A 17,698-nucleotide genomic window follows, 5' to 3' on the forward strand; every position below is an offset into this window, starting at 1 on the left:
GAAAGATATAAAAAAAACCAACAAACAACAACAACAAAAAAACCCAAAACCAAAAAAAGACCTTCGAGTGAGACTGAAATGCATGAAGGAGAAAGGCAGGGAAGGGTATTTGTTTTAAGTAGGCAGATGTTAGAGAAGAGAACCACTCAGTGCTTTTGGTATTCGACCTGATGCCATGCCACTATAAAGTTCAAGATAAAACTTTCTAAGATAGTTTTTCATATTGTGTTTGTAGAACAAGCCAAATATTCCTATCTGTCAGTAGTTTAAGCTTAGTCCAGAGCTACAAATTAGAAAATACTCTCTGTGGTTTTCCTAATATTCTTACTTCAGCCCTTCGGCAAAAGTCCCTTCATGACGTATTGTGTAACAGTTAATGTGGGATTCAGTCACTGATGAGAATTTCAAACTGTATGATTTCTGTAGGGAATACAAATGGGAAAAGGAGGGGATAGAGGTAGCAAGAGCGGATGCAATCATGAGTGTGTGAGCCAGTAAAACAAAACCTGCCTTAGGTACTTTTTGCCACGTTTCTTTTTCTTGGCAATAAGTCTGTGTTTGTTACTTTTAATATGGTTCTGTCGTATTCCACCTATTCAGATGTCATTCATAACAGCATTAGAAAATCTTACTAATTGCTGCTGCTGAATGCAAATATACAATTCTTTTTATTTTTCACAATAGGCAGCTGAACCTCCTGAGTACTGCAACACCTGCCGTTGGTGCTTGGCTTGTTCCCATTGATCAAGTGAAATCATCATTAAATAAACTAGAAACTGAAGGAACCCTGCGAATCTGTGCTGTTATGGGTTGCATTATGACAGAAGCTTTAGAGGTAAATGACCTTTATAAAACCAATAGACATATTAGAACAGAGCAGTGTAATATGTAATATATAGTTGTTTGGGAGTCTGGATGTTTTCGCTGACAAATTTATAGCACCTCTTATGAGCCTTTACTTCCAGAATAGGTCACAAGAACTCCCGATCTGTGCTTTTTATACACAATCTAAATTTCAGTGGAAAAAAAATTCAGCTGTTACTAGTGAGGAAGTCTTGCTTGTCTTACAGGAGTGCATCTCCAGGTAAAATAAATGGAGATTCTGCCTTTTGAAAGGGAAGAGTAAGAAATATGGCTGTAATGTCTGGCATATTTTATGAAATATGAAAGTGTGTTCAATTATGACATATCCAGGGTATCTTTTGGGAGAAAATGTGAATTTCTGTGCTCCTGCAGTGTATTCAATCATTGTGTTTATTGGACCCAACTGTTAGAGGAAGGGAGGACAAGCATAGTGAGGGTGAAACATTCTATCAAGAAACACAAAATAGACAAATTTGTTGTTAAAAACTAGGATTGGTAGAGCTTTTATGACAAATTGGGTGTCACTGATTTGCCAAGGAGCTTGCTTTCTTATGTGCAGGCAGTTTTCTGTTATTCGTTTACTTAGCACCATCTAGTGGGAAGTCTTTGAGGTGATACCCATTATTGAGATACTGCCTTGCATTGAAGACTGAGCTTAGCATCAGGCTGCTTTTCCGATGTACTCAAAAATCATCCTTTCCAGCAGTCTTTTGTTGCTGCCTCCCTTCCTGTTTGTTTTCCTACCTTTTTTTTTCTAGCATTAAACCAAATTAGAATAAAAAAGCGCCAGGATTTTCTATAACTAGGAATAAACAATTTCTTTAAAAAATCTCAGTTAGCTGTGCATATATGTCTATTAGTCCAGAGGTAACTTTACAAAGTTTATGATTTGAATCCAGCCTTCTGTTCTATTGCTTTGTATAAATAAAAAAGGATCAAGTATGGTTTCTCACATACCACTGTTTAAAATAAGGTGGGTATCCATGTGGCAAATCGTTATTGCAGAAGTTCAAAATGAGGTTAGGAGTTTGTGATATCCTGGGTGAAATCTTGTAGTTCACGCAGGTGTTCTGTTTGCAAGCATGTTTACATGTGAAAAATTGTTACATTTTAATCTAGAATAAAAGTGTGCACTTTCCTCTGAGAAGCAAGTACAACAGGCTTACCAAAGTGGCTCGTTTCTTGCAAGAAAATCCTTCTTGTTTACTGTGTAATATATTGCACCATTACCTTCATCAAGCAAATTACTCCGTCATTGAGGATGCCACCATGGTGAGTTACCCTGTAAAAATGGAAATACCCCAGTGTGTCAGTTTCAAATGTACCAATTCTAATGTCTTAAATTAGGTGACAATTTAAGGAAAGTTAACAAAAAAGAAGATATGACCCAAACTCGTATGTATCTCTAAATTGATAAGTGGGTATGGCTTCTCTCATTTAATTTTCTTTCGGATCTGCTGGTTTTGTTGTGGCCTGTGTATATGCATGATTTTTATTGGGCTCTTCTATTAGTGAATACATGAGAAATCATAAACCAAAAAGGCATGTCTTTAGAATTGTTAATGGCATTTGTATCAGAATTTGTTTTTCTTAAAGATAACAGCAAAGTAGTAAAAATTTGCATCTGTAGTTTTAAAATTGAATAAATATCAGTTATTAAGGCAAGCGCATGCACTGATTAGCTTATTCCGAATTCTCTCCTTCAGAACTAGTTTTCCTGTCTCTTAGAAATACTTGGATAATGCAGACAGTTGTAAGAAAAGAGCTGGAATTGTAGAAACTTTAAGGCTTAAGACTCTAATAATTTTCTTGGTGGCTTTAGAATGTAAATGTCTGGATTGTAGTGATAAATAATTGTTTGAACAAACATATTAGGCTTAAGGAGGAGTGTTTGTTCCTGATTTTGTGTCATTTTCATAATCCAATTCCACGGCTGTCAGATTTAAATACTATGTTTTTCAACATATTCAGCTGAGAGATTCAGTGATCAGAAGTAGCACAATTTGTGGCAAAAATAGCACTGTTTGTGGTTAAAATAAGAAGCTTTTTTTCCTTCAGCACAATTCAGTGATGTAATCAAAACAATCCCTATTTCTTACCTCAAATTTATGTTTTTAAAATAGTGCTTACCAACAACAGGGAAAAAAAACCTTATCTTTTTAATTTCAGTTCTGTTTTTACAGTCAATGTAGTGCTGTTGTGAATTTTAGTCTGTAGTTCAGAGCCTTATAATTGCTTAAGTACTTTTAGTTTTGTATTTACTAAACCAATTTCTTGTTGTTTATTTTTGACCCCTTGGGCTATAGCCTGAGTTCATATAGATGAATGTATTTGATGTGTCCAATGAAACTATAATTTTTATCTGTTAGCACTATGGCTTCTTATATCTGAAAGAACGTTGTGCGGTGCCAGCTTTTGTTTCTGTCATAACCCTCTTGAGCACAAAGATTTAAGGGAGTTCTGTCTTTTTTGTTTCCCCAATTTACTTTAAAATGCTGTGATAGCCATTTTTAATATTTTTTTTTTTTTTAAGAGTGATGGCCTTCCTGCATTAGTAACCTTAAAGAAAGGTCTCGTTGCCTTAGCAAGGCAGTGGATGAAGTTCATTGTGGTGACACCAGCCTTCAAAGGAGTGAGCTTACACAGACCAGCTCAGCCAGTGAAATTCCAGTCAAATGCCTGCCATGAGCATGAGGATGGACTTGGATTAGACAACGGAGGGGGCCTTCAGAGTGACACAAGTGCAGATGGAGCAGAGTTTGAATTTGATGCAGGTATTTTTGTGTTCTTCCGTCTCCATAAAAATTCATAGGGAGAAGTAGCTCCTCTCAGAGAGCATTTGTATCTTCTTTAGTTTTATGCTTGGGTACATGATATTCTTTTTTTAGAATCATCTAGCTACTTTTTTAGAATCATTTTAATTTTGAAGCTGCTGCTGACAATTATAATAGTATTATTACTTGTTTGGGGAAAAACAAAACAGGCGGCTTCTCTTTCTTCACATGCTTTATCTTGTTATTTACTGTACACAATACATCAACTTAATTATTTGCTAGCTTGGAATTAGTATTTTGTTGTGCAGCTTCTGACCTTAGTTAAGAATTGCAACATGCAATTCGATGAAGTCTCACAGGGATAGCTTCCAACCTGCCTCCTTACTTGTTCTTTGTGAAGACTTTTTTTTTCCCCCTCATTTTTACTATTTTATATGTGGTAGATTTCTGTTGCTTACACATTGCCAATCTAAGATAAGCTTAAGATAAGATAAGATATAGAGCTGATTTAAGTAAGAACCACAGAAAGCAAGGACATAAATACGTGTTGTTGGAGCACTCTTTTTTGCTGTCTTGAGTTGACTTACTTGTTTTATGTTTGTAGCATCTATGTACAGTGCTACTGTTCTCAGGAATGCAATGTTTATTATTTTTTCTCAAGTAACAATTACCTAACATCGAGGACAAAATAATTTTAAAAAAATCAGGAGGAGAAACCGCTTTTGGTTAAAAGCGAGACAGCAGTTACCAGCTTAAAGAAAGCAAAAGCAAAGATGTTTGTGTGTGAAACTTGTATGTAATTGTCAGTATGATTGAAATTTTTGCCCCTTCTCTAAAATATCCTCTTTGGTTGAGCAGAAATAGGCTATTAGAACCAGTGAAGTATTTTAATTTTTTTGCCCTGTGTGTATTACTCTGTTTTTCACCAAGAATTTTGGAAGTGGCAGTTTTGCTGCCTTCTGTACCTTTACCTATAGATGTAATTCATGCAAATGTAAGCGTCTTTATTCAAGAAATGATCAGCCATGCCAGAGTCAGCAAAAGAAAGTGAAATTTGGCAACTTTCTTTTGGATCTGTAGTACAGAGCAACAGTTGTGTGACATTAGAAGGACAAAAAGATTTTTACTTCGTTTATTAAACAAAATCTAGTCAGGCTGTGTCTGAGGTTTTCTTATTTGTCTTAAAATCCCCTTGAATTACCAAAGCAGCTGTGTGTAGGTGTGTGTCAGAATTTGCAAGTTCATGACTACTTGTCAATAAATGGACCTAATAATAGATAATCTTGTTTCCCCATATATATAAAAATGAGAAAAATTATTTGCTTGGTTCCAGCTACCGTCAGCGAGCATACGATGCTGTTAGAAGGAACGGCTAATCGCCCTCCTCCTGCTGGTGGCTCTTCTGGGCCTGTAACTGGTGCTGAGATCATGAGGAAATTATCCAAGACTCACACTCACAGTGATTCTGTTCTGAAAATAAAGGTCAGTTTCTAGTACCATGCATGAGTGGAAGGTGGTTTGTAGCTGGCCTGTTTAGAAGCAATTCTGAAGGCTGCAGATGAATAAATACTTGTCTAAAAAGTAACTAACTGTACCACATGGAAGGTATGTTCCTTACCTTATAAAAGTGATGCTTGATCAGTTGGCCTATATTCTACATCTGTTCTTTATTGTTTTTCTTGCCTGTTAACTTCAGAGCCAGGCTTAAAAACAATGTATCTGTGCATCATTTAAGGATGTGCATTAACTTTTTGACTTCTCATCTATTTATGCAGAAATGAAGACTTAACTATCATTATACAAAATCTAAGGTTGACAAAGATCTCAAATAACTTGTAAAATTAGTGTGTTTTTTTCATTCCACAAACTGTTCAGAAAACTGCAAGATTTCATTTTTATCTCTACTTTCTGAACAGAAAGAATATGTGAATGTTTGTGGGTTGGTTCATTGGTTTGGTTTTGGTTTTCTTTTTTAAGTAGTTTGTTGTCTTCTGTATGTATGTTAGATAGCTTGGTGGTTTGTACTGATTCCTTTTCAGCTGTGGTTTTTCACAGAATGATTGAGATTGAAAGGGACCTCTGTAGGTCATCTTGTCCAAGATGGCCAGGTGGTCTGCTCAAGCAGGGCCACCTAGAGCCAATTGCCCAGGGTTATGTCCATATAGCTGTTTAATATCTCCAAGGATGGAGACTCCATAACCTGTGCCAGTGCTCAGACACTCTCACAATAAAAAAGTGTTTCCTGATGTTCAGGAGGAAACTCCTGTGTTTCGGTTTGTGCCCGTTGCCTCTTGTCCTGTCACTGGGCACCACTGAGAAGGGCCCATTGTCTTTGCATCCTCCCTTCAGGTATTTGCATATATTAAAAAGATCCCCCCTGGGCCTTCTCTTCCCTAGGCTGAACAGTTTCAGCTCGCTCAACCTTTCCTCATATGAGAGATGCTCTGGTCCCTTAATCATCATAGTGGCCCTTCATTGGCCTCTCTCCAGTATTTCTCTCTTGTACTGGGGAGCCCGTAACTGGACACAATACTCCAGGTGTGGTCTCACCAGTGCTGAGCAGGGGGGTGGGATCACAGCTGCTGTTCTTCACCTTGCCCAGAGCCTGCGCTTACTGTTATACTAGGGTTGGAAGGAATATGGTCTTCAGATGAAGACCAAATACAAATGAGGCTTATGCTTGGTGGTATACGCTGTTCCTTCTGCAAACTTGCTTTAAGTGAATTCTACACATCTGCAGTTCTATTTTTTGCTTGTTTTGCTTTTCAAACTGTTTTTACATGTAAAATTATTTTAATACTTGAGAATTCAGTAGCGATATCAATTCAATTGATACCTATATGGTGGATAACCTGCTCCAAATGAAGTGCTGCTTGTCCAAAAGTTTGCAGGAATGGGAATTTTGTAGTTGTTGTGTTCTGATCCCATATACAGCCCAAAAGTCACTTCCTTTTTGCAGTTTACCCAGTACTTCATTAGTTTCTTTGTTTTCTCCACAAGGGTATACATCCGTATCATTCCTTAAGTTACACTAGTGGAGATACAGCTACAGATTCACCAGTGCACGTTGGCCGTTCTGGAATGGCAGTCAAAGAAAGTCCAAGAAAAGAGAGTCTGCTCAGCTATCTTACTGGGAGTTTTCCTAGCCTGCATAATCTTTTGGAAGGGACTCCTCAAAGAAGTACAACTGCAGTTAAAAGTAGTTCTTTAACGAGAACAGGTATGATGTAGCATAAGTAAGCTAAAGGGAGGGGAAGGGAGAATTGGTGTCATTTTAATAATTTAGAAAAGGTACTATATTTTCACTATGAGTTATTTCTCTTTAAGATCTCACCTCCCCTCTCCCTGTACCCCAATAGGGAATCATAGTTTTTAATAGCAGTTCCTAGACATTGCTGCACCATACCATTTCCTAGCAGCAAATACATCAGGCTGGGAAAAGAAATGACAACTAACAAAATAAACAAAATATTTTCCTTTTACCTAGCCTTACTACTTTCTGAGTGTAATACATAATTACTTAAGTGAGTCTTTTTGAATGAATAAGGAAATGAAGTGATCATTCTGCATTTGTCATTTTTTCTTCACCTTGTAAGTAGCTCAAAAAGTGGACTAAAAGTCATGTTCTAATAACTTACTTTGTGTATAATAATTTGCAGATTTTTAGTAACGGTCTTTGAACAAATGAACCCATTTGTCTGTAGAAGTTTGAAACACACTGAAATTTTTATGTTCTATATTATTGTTCAGAGTGCATTGTTATATAAAGACAAACAGTGAAGCTTGATACTGCATTTTCTCTAAAACCTCTCTCCTTTGCTGTCAGGGAATGAAATATTATTCCGAAAAAAAGGTATTTTTGTTTCTTAATTTGCTCTAATTAACGGTAGAGATGAACAAACGCAAGGATGCTTGTAGTGCAGCATCCATTAGTATCATAGTGTAACTTCCGTGGTAGTATCTGTAGTGCTGCTAGACATGTAATTTACTGGAATAAACCTTGAGGATTAGGCTTACTTTTATAGTAAATAGGTTTTGTCAGTAAAGTCATGCTGCGTTCCTGGTTTTTGCTGACTTTGATGCAACAAATGCTAAAGCTTCTGATTTATCTGTATAGGAAATACTGTGGCCACAGACATGTTGTCTGAACATCCTTTGCTCTCTGAACCATCTTCTGTGAGTTTCTATAACTGGATGTCCAATGCCGTGGGCAACAGAGGAAGTGTAGTACAAGAAAGTCCGGCCACCAAATCTGGACACAATAGTCTTCCAACAGGTATTGCTAATTACAGCTGAATTTAAGAGATTATTCTGGGTTGGCTGTTCCTGTGTTTACTACATTCTTTCTGAAAGTAACTGAGCCAAGTGACTTGAGTTCAACAGACATAAATACTACCTGTGGGGCTTCTCAGCAAACTGGAAAATGAACAAATGTGATTTAAGCAAAACTATTGTTTTATTTCCCTCACCCTGCCTCCAAAAATTTAGCTTTTTTTACATTTGGAACTGTGAATGTAGCTTCCAAAACCATGTGTAGCTGCAAAAACCTAAGCCATGAAATTATGCTTAGTTGCAGAGTTCCTTGGATTTTGTTAGTTACTTTTAGTCTAATTTGCATATGCTGTTTTTGTAATGAAGGTTTTGTACATTGGAGTCCTTGCTCTTTCTTAGTTCAATTTTGAGACTAAACATAAGCATCTCTTTTGAGAGTAACCACCTTCTTCAGCAATGGGTCAACTGGTATAAGGGAATGGAGAAAAGAAAATATACTTTACTGAAAGTCTTAAGTGTATTAAAGAAACAGATCTGTAACAACTTCTTGCACCTTATTTATTATTCTTGTAAGCCTCATCATTCATAATCCTCAAATGTGTGTATCTTAATTTTCATTTTCACTACCACTTAATTTGAATTTTTCTTCTGTTAATAGTCTTTCAACGGTAATATATTAATACTGGGCAACAACAAGTTGTTTTAATTTGTTTTTAATATTGAACAAATAGTCTGATGCTACAAAACATCTTTGTGCTGTACATACTTCTTAACTGGCATGGCTCCTCTGTAAACTGGAATGCGTTTCTCTGCAGAAAGATTCATAGGGTAGAAGTATAGCTTTCAGTCGTTTTTGTTTTCGTCAAAAAAAGCTGTATTTTTTCCTCCTGAAACTATAACAGTTTGTTCACAAGCTCATGTTCCTGAAATTGAGACTTAGTGATTTTAACTCAGATGCAGATTTATCCAAACCATTTTTGTGTGGAGGTGTGTAGTCGTGGCTCTCTGCTAAGTGCTGTAAGTTTGAGTTTTGAAGAATCAGGATTAATTTACATTGGCAGAGCAACTTTGTCTCATGGAGGTTGACTCCAGTCCAGACTCCAGCTGCAGGCGATTCAGCATCGCTCTGCCCTTGTGCTGCCAGTCTGAGCGTTCGCGAATAGAGCAACCACAGGGAAGAGGCTGTTTATAGTCATTTTTATGAAAAGCGTATTTGGCTAGACACTAATTTAAAGAGATCTAATTAGTGGATCTTGCATTGGGACTAATAAAACCTAGACATTTATAGCACATTAAAAGCAAGTATCTGCAACATTGGATAATGTTTCGTTTTGTTGACGGTATAGGCTACTAGGACCCTATGGAATGGAATACAGACAAAAGGCCTTGGGAAGGTGGGCAAAAAGAAGGAAATTTTTTGTGCTTTCTAAATATGAGTTGGATTGTCTCTATTTCAGCAATATTAGGCAGTTTCTTTATCCTGAATTCCACTTTTGTGAACTTATAGAGCTGTCTAGGGCTCTGACTGTCTATGTGTATGGCATGTGTTTCTGTATAATTAATCTTGCTGAATTACTAGAGTTGGTTATTAAAATTTGCTGTGGTGTTAGTGTTCCATGGGTATTTATTTTTCAGGTGTGGCGCCCAATCTTCCTACAATACCCTCTGCTTCAGACTTCAACACAGTTTTGTCTAGCGACCAAAACACCTTGGATGGCACGCACTCGCAGCACAGCACCAGCCAGGATGACATTGCTGGTGTCGAAGAGGGTAACCAGGGGTTTCCTGCTGTCCAGCTAGCAGATGCACAGGTAGGGGTGGTTTGCTGATGTATTTTGGAGTTCTGTAGGGGGGAAAAAACAGTTATTACATTAAAAAAATAATGATATTACAACGATGAAGATCTTATCCTAGTTTTGTACATGTTTCTTATGCATTCCTATGCAAAGACGAAAGGCTCAAGAAACCTCCGAGGTGTCCCATAACAAACTTCAAAGAACATACTGGAGCATTTACGAGAGTAGCCTAGTTCTCCAGAGTACTTTTTACTGGGGGGAACATGCAGAAACGTTTCTCCCGTTGCTAAGCGTTCAGTGCTAGCTTGCTGTGTCGTCTATCTTTTCACTCAAAAAGTCCATAAAGTGTCTTCTTTTTATTCCCCTTCTTTTCTGTTTTACAGCACTGTCAATAAAGCTTGAAAACATTCTATATTATGTAGCTGACATTTGTAAATATTGTAGATCAACAAATGAGGGAGCAAGAATAAAGGAATAATCTAGACAAAAAGTAGTAAATCAGTGGGTTTTGTTTTGTAGGTCGTTTTCAAACCTCTTCTAAGTTACACGGGAATTCAGTCTCAGGATGCAATGCCTCTCTGCTACAGAATGTACTTCGGAGAGTACCTTTCATTCTCAGGAACTTTGGACTGTCTAAGAGCAGATATTGTTGATTCAGACACAGCAAAGGAAAGAAAAAGCAAACGAGCTCGAAGGTGTGTTTGGAGGTGTTTGAAAAATATGTATATCGGTTAAAGAACAGAAATAAGGTTTTTCATGTGAAGACATAGAATTCCAAAGCACTTCCATAGGATAAGGAGTGGTCTTTTATTCTTTCAATCTTATCTGTTTTCTCTTCCTGTTAGAATATTTTTATTTTTTTTTTTAGTCTTCCTATGGAATGGTTTGGAAACTGGAACTACTTAAACCTCAGCTGCTTTTGAAAATTGTAGACTGGAGAAGGGAGAGCTGGTGGGAATAATAGTGGGGGAAATTTGAGAGCCTCTTAAATGCTGATTTATAATTAATCCTGTAAATGAGGTTGTAACTTTGGGTGTGATTGCTGAATCTGCCCCCTGCTGATTTTGGGCAAAGCTTTACGTTATGATGGAAATATTGCATGCCACACTAAGTTTACATAGAACTGAGTGATGACTATGTTAGTAACACGCACTATGAAAAGTTCATTTTTGATATTTAGAACTATGGTAAGATGATGATATCCTAAGGGAAATAAAAGGTTGGATTCAGCAAATTAAGATGTACCACTGTGTAGAAAGTATCTGACTCCCATAAAAAGAAACATAGTAGTAACTTGTACCTTTTCTTTCCTTAGGCAAGGAGCTGTCAATCTTCCTCCTCTTGAATTCAAACCAGCTCTGATGTTAGAAACTTTCAGTATTAGTGCCGTTGTAATGGAGAAATCCATATGCACACCTCATAACTCCACTAATGCCCTTTCTTTTCATGACTTGAATAAACGCTATTATAATACTTTTCACTGTAATTTTACAATTTCTTGCCAGTCCATAAGCCAGCACGTAGATATGGCACTGGTTCGTCTCATTCATCAGTTCAGTACAATGATTGACGATATCAAAGCCACACAGACAGACATCAAACTTAGCAGATACACTGCTGGATCAGCCTCTCCAACACCTACTTTTAAAACCCGCAAGCACAGAGACTTCCGCTCTTCTGATTTCAGCCGAAGCTCTCGAGGAAGCCTGAATGGTGGTAACAGGGTGAACAACACCAAGAGCAAACGAACAAACAACGAGAACAATAAAAAAGAGTCTCGAAACAAGAATTCCTTGGGGAGGTCAGAAAGAAGAACTTCTAAAGTGTCCAGGAAAGGTTCAAAAGATGTAGTTGACCACATGACTATTCATATGGATGACTCTGACTCTATTACCGTGTCGGAGCAGAGCGAACCTTCTGCTGAGTGCTGGCAAAATATGTATAAGCTATTGAACTTTTATTCACTCATTTCTGATCCAACCGGGATTTTAGAGAAGTCTTCTGAAACATTCGGCCCAACAGGTAAACTAGCTCATGAATCCAAATAATTGCAAGTGTGTGCTTATGTTCAAGTGTATTCTTCTAAAGCTTGATCATAAGGTGGTCTTTGAAAGTTGCCCACCCCATCTAACTTGTATCAGAGGGGCAAGTGGTGAGAATGGGGGGGGGGGGAGCTTGGAATTAGTTTACCAAGGTGGTGTACAAAAGAAAAAAAATATGATTTTCCTGGCTTTATAGAGGCTTTGATTCTTTCAGTCCTAGACTTAGTCAAATATGTGTTAATTGATTGGTTTTAAATCCAGTCCCTTGATGTTCTTGTACAGCTCTGTTAACCTGGATTTGCACTGGGTGTTGGGACTGTGTTAACTTTTCTGGTTAATTGTGTACCGAGTGGGTTGAATTTGTTCCTCCCTAGGTGCTATTTTCTTTTCAAGTGGCTAATGGAAATGCTGTCTATTATCATTCAGTGAAAATATGTAAGCACACACATAAGCAATCCTGAGGGAGACAATTTCTGCCCTGGGAATGACTGAGTAAAAAAAAAATAAAAATCTGTGAACCTAGATTTGAGAGAAGAAAAGGTGAAATACTGATTTGGGTAAAGTCCAGAAAAGATTACAGGTGTTAGGGGCATAATTTCACCCAAAGCTTTGAGAATGATCACTGCTCTCTATTTCCAATGTATTTTAGCACAGCAGAGCAAATTTGAGAGCTGACTTAGCGTTGTGCTTTTTGTTGGTGAACTTAGGTTGCTGTAAATATGCAGGGGATGGTGTAATTAGTAGTTAGGCATATTTTCTTTGGACTTCTTTTAACTAAAGAATGAAAAACAGAAAGTGTCAAATGAGAGCTTCTGTTAAACAGAGGGCAATATCTTTCATGCACAGAAAATCATACCCTGAGCTATGATATCTGCACAAAATGTAAATTTTCTTACTTTGTTTTTATGCTCTGACCATTGAAAAGGAAAAGCTGCTCATCCAAAACGAAATTATAAGAACCTTTGGCTGTGAAATGATCAAAAAAAGAAACAGGACAATTGGAACCTGTCAGAGCATTTTTATTGTCTAACAATAAAATCACATAAATATGAATATTTATATAATGTACATAAAAATATAGCTATGAATAGTAATGAAATCACATCAGTCATTATTGTCCCCATTCTGTCTTGGATTTGGTTCAGTTGCAACATTATTAGAGTGGAATAAGCGAGGCACAGATAATTTGCCTAAAGAGTTTGCTTGATGTGCAAGATACATGATTTTTGTTTTCAAATACAAATATAAATCAGATATGCCAAGGATTTCTTGTGAAGTATCCTTAAATAGCTCCTTTGTATTTCTGTAGGTGTTCGAAGCCCAACCGAACCTGCTTGTAGAGTGGTGTTTGAGAATGAACAGGATAATGGCCGAGACACGCAGAGGAAGCGCAGCCTGGTGACTTCGGAGCCGCAGCACGTGACGCTCATAGTCTTTGGAATAGGCATGGTGAACCGAACCCACCTGGAGGCAGACATTGGAGGTCTGACCATGGAATCCGAACTGAAAAGAATCCATGGCAGTTTCACCCTGAAAGAAAAAATGAAAGGTGGGATAAGCTAAAATGTACTCTGTAATTAAAGTCAGCGACAGCTTTACATGTTTATGTGTGTGCATGTACCTATACCAACACATATGTATATGCATAATATGTTTTGTTTGTATGTAGACGTACGTTATGTCTGTGTGTGGATAGTATAACATTCACCAAGTTCTTTTAAAAACTATTACTAGGATGCTGAAGGATTTCAGAAGGATGCAAGATTTTCAGAAAACACCATGAAGGAAAATCTTTTAGAAGATAGTCACTCCTTTCATCTTCAAAAGCTTTCTTCTTGTCACAATTTAAGTTTGATATTCACTACTAAATGTGACTACATATTAATATGACTACTAAAACTGTAACTTTTCAATTATTTTCCTCCTGCTATATTTTTGAAAGCAGTAGGCATACCTGGAAGCAATTTGCTGAATTAAATAGCATTAAGTATCTTTTTTTCTTAAAGATGTACTACATCAAAAGATGACTGAGACATGTGCCACTGCTCACATAGGAGGTGTCAATATCGTCCTGCTGGAGGGAATTACCCCAAATATCCAGTAAGTATGAAGCCTGACAACTTAAAATTGTTCAAGTGCATAGGAGTGGCATCAGTTGTGTGACAGTAAAGGTTTGTAGCTTAATATGGAGCAAGCATTGATGATGTGTCTTCAGATAGAATCTGTGAAGTCGTAGACTTTGGTGGCAACTATGCAGCTGTTGCAGAATTGGGCTGGAGTTTGACTTGCAAAGCTAATTGCATGTGCCCGTTAACAGGAAGCTTTTCTATGAAAGACATATCTGAGTAAGCTAAGAATGAATATGGTGAACGTATTAGTAGTTTTCAGTCTAGGGCACCCAAACGCACCATTTTAGACATAATTACATGAATAGGAATACACCCGTTCCTTTCTATCTCTAGTAAAAGAGATAGCAACTTACTCTAGTTAATGTTCAGAACTGATTGTAGGATCACAGTGTAAATGGGTAAGTGACCTGACTGAAAAATCGTAGGTGACAGGTCCTCTTGTAAAAAGAAAGAAATGAAATTTCATGTAATCGGAGCTTTCTGCACTGATTTTATTCCATGTGGTATACAGATAGAAAGCTTTATCACAGTGTGTATTGTTTCTCTTGTGCTTTTAATTGCCATGTAAGATCTGTATCATTTCTTTAATAGATACCTTTTTGAAATCCCATGATGCATGATTCTTTGTGTTAGTTTTACAGTTCTAATATCCCTTCTCCACCCTTTATATAATGGACACAACTTGTCAGGGGTGGGAGGGGATAATCACATTTTTGCATGAACATCTTGAATGACTTGCTCGGCATCTGCTTTGTTTTGGATTGGTTGGGATTTTTTTGCCAGGTTCACAAACTCAAAAAGGACATGCATTATTTTTCTTTTGTTTCTAGCCGAACTTCTTTCTGTTTCAGTTGCAAAACAACACTTGAACGACAACTCTTTGTAACGTAGATCACCCTCGCGCAGTTTGAGTGTTAGCTGGGTAACCCTCAGTATGTGATCTGATTATGGAATATTAATGTTGTCGAAAAGGGGCTAAATAATGTCACTTGAGTCTCTTTTAATTCCTGTTTAGTTTGGAAGATACTATATTGAACTTACAACATAGGGAATTTTATTAATGTCCCCAGCTAAACTGCTTCCAATAAATGTGTTTCAGAGGGGTAAATAAAAGTTATAATCTGACAGCCACGCAGGGTTTCTGAAGGCGACTGAGGTTCTTCATGTCTGTTTTACGTTGTAATCTTACTGAGCTTCCATATAGGGAGAAGGGTACAAAAGGAAAGGGGGAAATAACGATAAATCTGATAAATCATAAATAATGATAAAAAAACAACAGCAAACAAAAAACCCTAACAAAACCAAAGCCTTCAACTTGGTAAATTTGAAAGTAAGTGTCATGTTGTGGGTTACAAGTAATTAACTGACTAATTTTGCATGAATGTTTATTCTTTATTTGCTTTGTTTTTGTTTTTCTTCCTTTCTCTTCAATCTTCATCTGTAGACTGGAGGATTTTCCTACATCTCCTACAAGCACAGCCAAACAAGAGTTTCTGTATGTCACATTATTATGTTTAATAGTCTTGCAATTAACTCTGTGTTGTGTAGCTAATGGCTGCATTCCTGCTGTGTGTGATTGTGTAGGCAGATGTTGCTTGAATACATTTTAGTTTAACATTTAATACTACCTAGATAAGCTTTTAATGTAGCCTGCTAAATATATGTTAAAAAAAGCCCTTGTAAATGTTAACAATCTAGCTTGAGACAGGTATTGCACTATGCGGTCACTACTGTAATGCTCGAATGGTTTCACTAGCTCTCAAGTTCTTTAGATCTGCTTCTTGGCTTATTTTAATGAGGTGGAATAATGCTGATAAAGGAACAGGCAGGTTAGATTTGCTTTGAACTTGGTGAGGACCTGCTGTGCTTGGAGTGATAGTACCTGTTGTGATTTCAGCATGAAAAAGACTATTCCTTTTGTCTTCATTTACCTCTGTGCTGGGTTTTTATTACTAGACATGCTGACCACGTTATGCTAACACAGAACCTTTTCCTTAGAACTATGCCTGTGCATCTACTGCTAATGAAGGTGACCACCTTCGTGTCTCCCAGATACATATATCTTTTAGAAGGACTTAGTACAACTGCTGTTTGTTACAGCATTTGTGTGTATTCAGTGTTGTGATAATACAGGATGAACTTTAAAATGTCCTTATGGATGGTAGCTCTGGAAGGAAAGGCAATGGACTGTAAACTGCAAGTGATGTGAAGAAAGTATTCAGGTTTTTGTTCCTTTTTGTCTGGTAGGAACACTAAACCAGCAAAGGAAAGTATTTTTGCATAGTGTATCACTGAACAGTTGAATTCATTGCCATGCGATGTGGTCAACAAAAGTATAAGTGATAAAAAGGATTGGACAAATCCATGTAGGATAGGTCTGGTGGTGAGTCATGAACACAATCCAGCTTCTGGCTCAAAAAGGAACCACCTGATAGCAGGAATTCAGAGAAGGGTCACTTTATTTACACCCCAACCATCTGCTACTACCCGAATTTTTCATCTGATTCGGTGTGGTAGTTCGTGTGTTTGTTACAGGCCTCCTGCTGAGGTGTTTTCCCCCCTCTCTTTGTAACATTCCCAAAAATCTGTTAGGTTGAGTGGTGGCCTTGTAGCCAGTTCTGTAGTGGGACAAAGATTTTGTTCACAAGTTTGCCTGGAAAGTGATTATTTATGGAATTGATGTGAGAACGTAGAATTATTTCTGAATGCGTTACTGGTATGTAACTTTAATATCAATTAATGATTTTAATAATATTCAACCAGATCGGTTATAGGCATATCACCATAGGTAAGCAAACTGCAGATGTATAATGTGTAGTGCTCATTCCAAATAAATGTATAGCCACACAGTTGTTCTGCATTTCATTCCGTCATGGAAGTAGGCTTTTTGTAGATCAGACAAGCGACAGGGAAATTCATTCATTGCATGAAATACTGGAATACCTTAGCAGAGAAGCACAGTTAATCTTGCTGAAATCTGAGGTTCCTGTGACAGCTATACTGGTGTAATTTTATTTTCTTTTAATTAAGGAAGTGCTTAAGATGCTATGAATTCACATGTTCAGAATTGATTGTAAATTCAGTACAGACTTTAACTCCAATTACATTTACTTTTAATTTCTACACAATGATAGGTTGAGACCAGACTGTCTGTCTCGTACAGGTCAGGAAGAGATCTTGCAACTTCCCTTAAGTTGAAAGTTGTTCTTGTGATGCTTTAATAGCTAATGTAGTAGTATTTTGTGTTCTAGATCGGGCAGGGGGGAAGTATTCTTGCTTGGCTTCACAATAGTTCAGGTAGCAGGAAGAGAGTAGGAAATAAGGAAACCTCAACAGATAAATAATTGCAGGGCTTTTTTTCTTTTAAAGAGATGGATTAAAATGTCTGCCCTTTTCTTAAGTAATGTTTATTTGTATAATGTCTTTCTGAAAATACTTGTGAATTAAGATTTGTTTCCTCCTTCATATTTGTGTAAATTCTTCAAATATTTTGAAATAATTTCTACTTGACAGTGTTTAATCCATAACTGCTTTAGGTCACTTGTAGCTCTTACATAGCTGTGAAAATCTGAAAATGTTTCTAGACCTTCAGTAAATTAATCTGCTGTTGATAGGCCTGTGGTTGGATTACAGTGTGTTGTATTTCTTCATTATAAGCAGAGGATGATGTCTTTTTTTTGGTATTTCCACACCTGGGATGCTTTGGACTAGGTGGTATTTTAACATCAGAATAAGGAGCCGTGTGTTAGGGCTTCACAGAAGAAACATTGCTTAGGGAGTAGAATTAACAGAATATTATAGCTTCTACCATGAAACCAAAC

General features: G+C 37.2%; 1 protein-coding gene across 9 annotated transcripts in view; it reads left to right on the plus strand.

Annotated features, from left to right (window-relative positions):
• Positions 1-17,698, plus strand: part of BLTP1 (bridge-like lipid transfer protein family member 1) — a 114,170-nt gene that overhangs the window by 57,830 nt on the left and 38,642 nt on the right. For 7 of the 9 annotated variants that reach the window (XM_054204322.1, XM_054204323.1, XM_054204327.1 and 4 more), the window contains exons 38-49: positions 685-835; positions 1,984-2,136; positions 3,398-3,638; positions 4,972-5,120; positions 6,639-6,858; positions 7,756-7,914; positions 9,546-9,721; positions 10,226-10,401; positions 11,022-11,728; positions 13,058-13,297; positions 13,755-13,848; positions 15,322-15,372. In XM_054204322.1, the coding sequence (XP_054060297.1) occupies positions 685-835; positions 1,984-2,136; positions 3,398-3,638; positions 4,972-5,120; positions 6,639-6,858; positions 7,756-7,914; positions 9,546-9,721; positions 10,226-10,401; positions 11,022-11,728; positions 13,058-13,297; positions 13,755-13,848; positions 15,322-15,372 (2,517 nt within the window). The remainder of the gene's footprint in view (positions 1-684; positions 836-1,983; positions 2,137-3,397; positions 3,639-4,971; positions 5,121-6,638; positions 6,859-7,755; positions 7,915-9,545; positions 9,722-10,225; positions 10,402-11,021; positions 11,729-13,057; positions 13,298-13,754; positions 13,849-15,321; positions 15,373-17,698) is intronic. The other 2 variants (XM_054204324.1, XM_054204325.1) reach the window with 2 other exon arrangements.

This window comes from Rissa tridactyla, chromosome 5, assembly GCF_028500815.1.
Source record: "Rissa tridactyla isolate bRisTri1 chromosome 5, bRisTri1.patW.cur.20221130, whole genome shotgun sequence".
Lineage (NCBI taxonomy): Eukaryota > Metazoa > Chordata > Aves > Charadriiformes > Laridae > Rissa > Rissa tridactyla.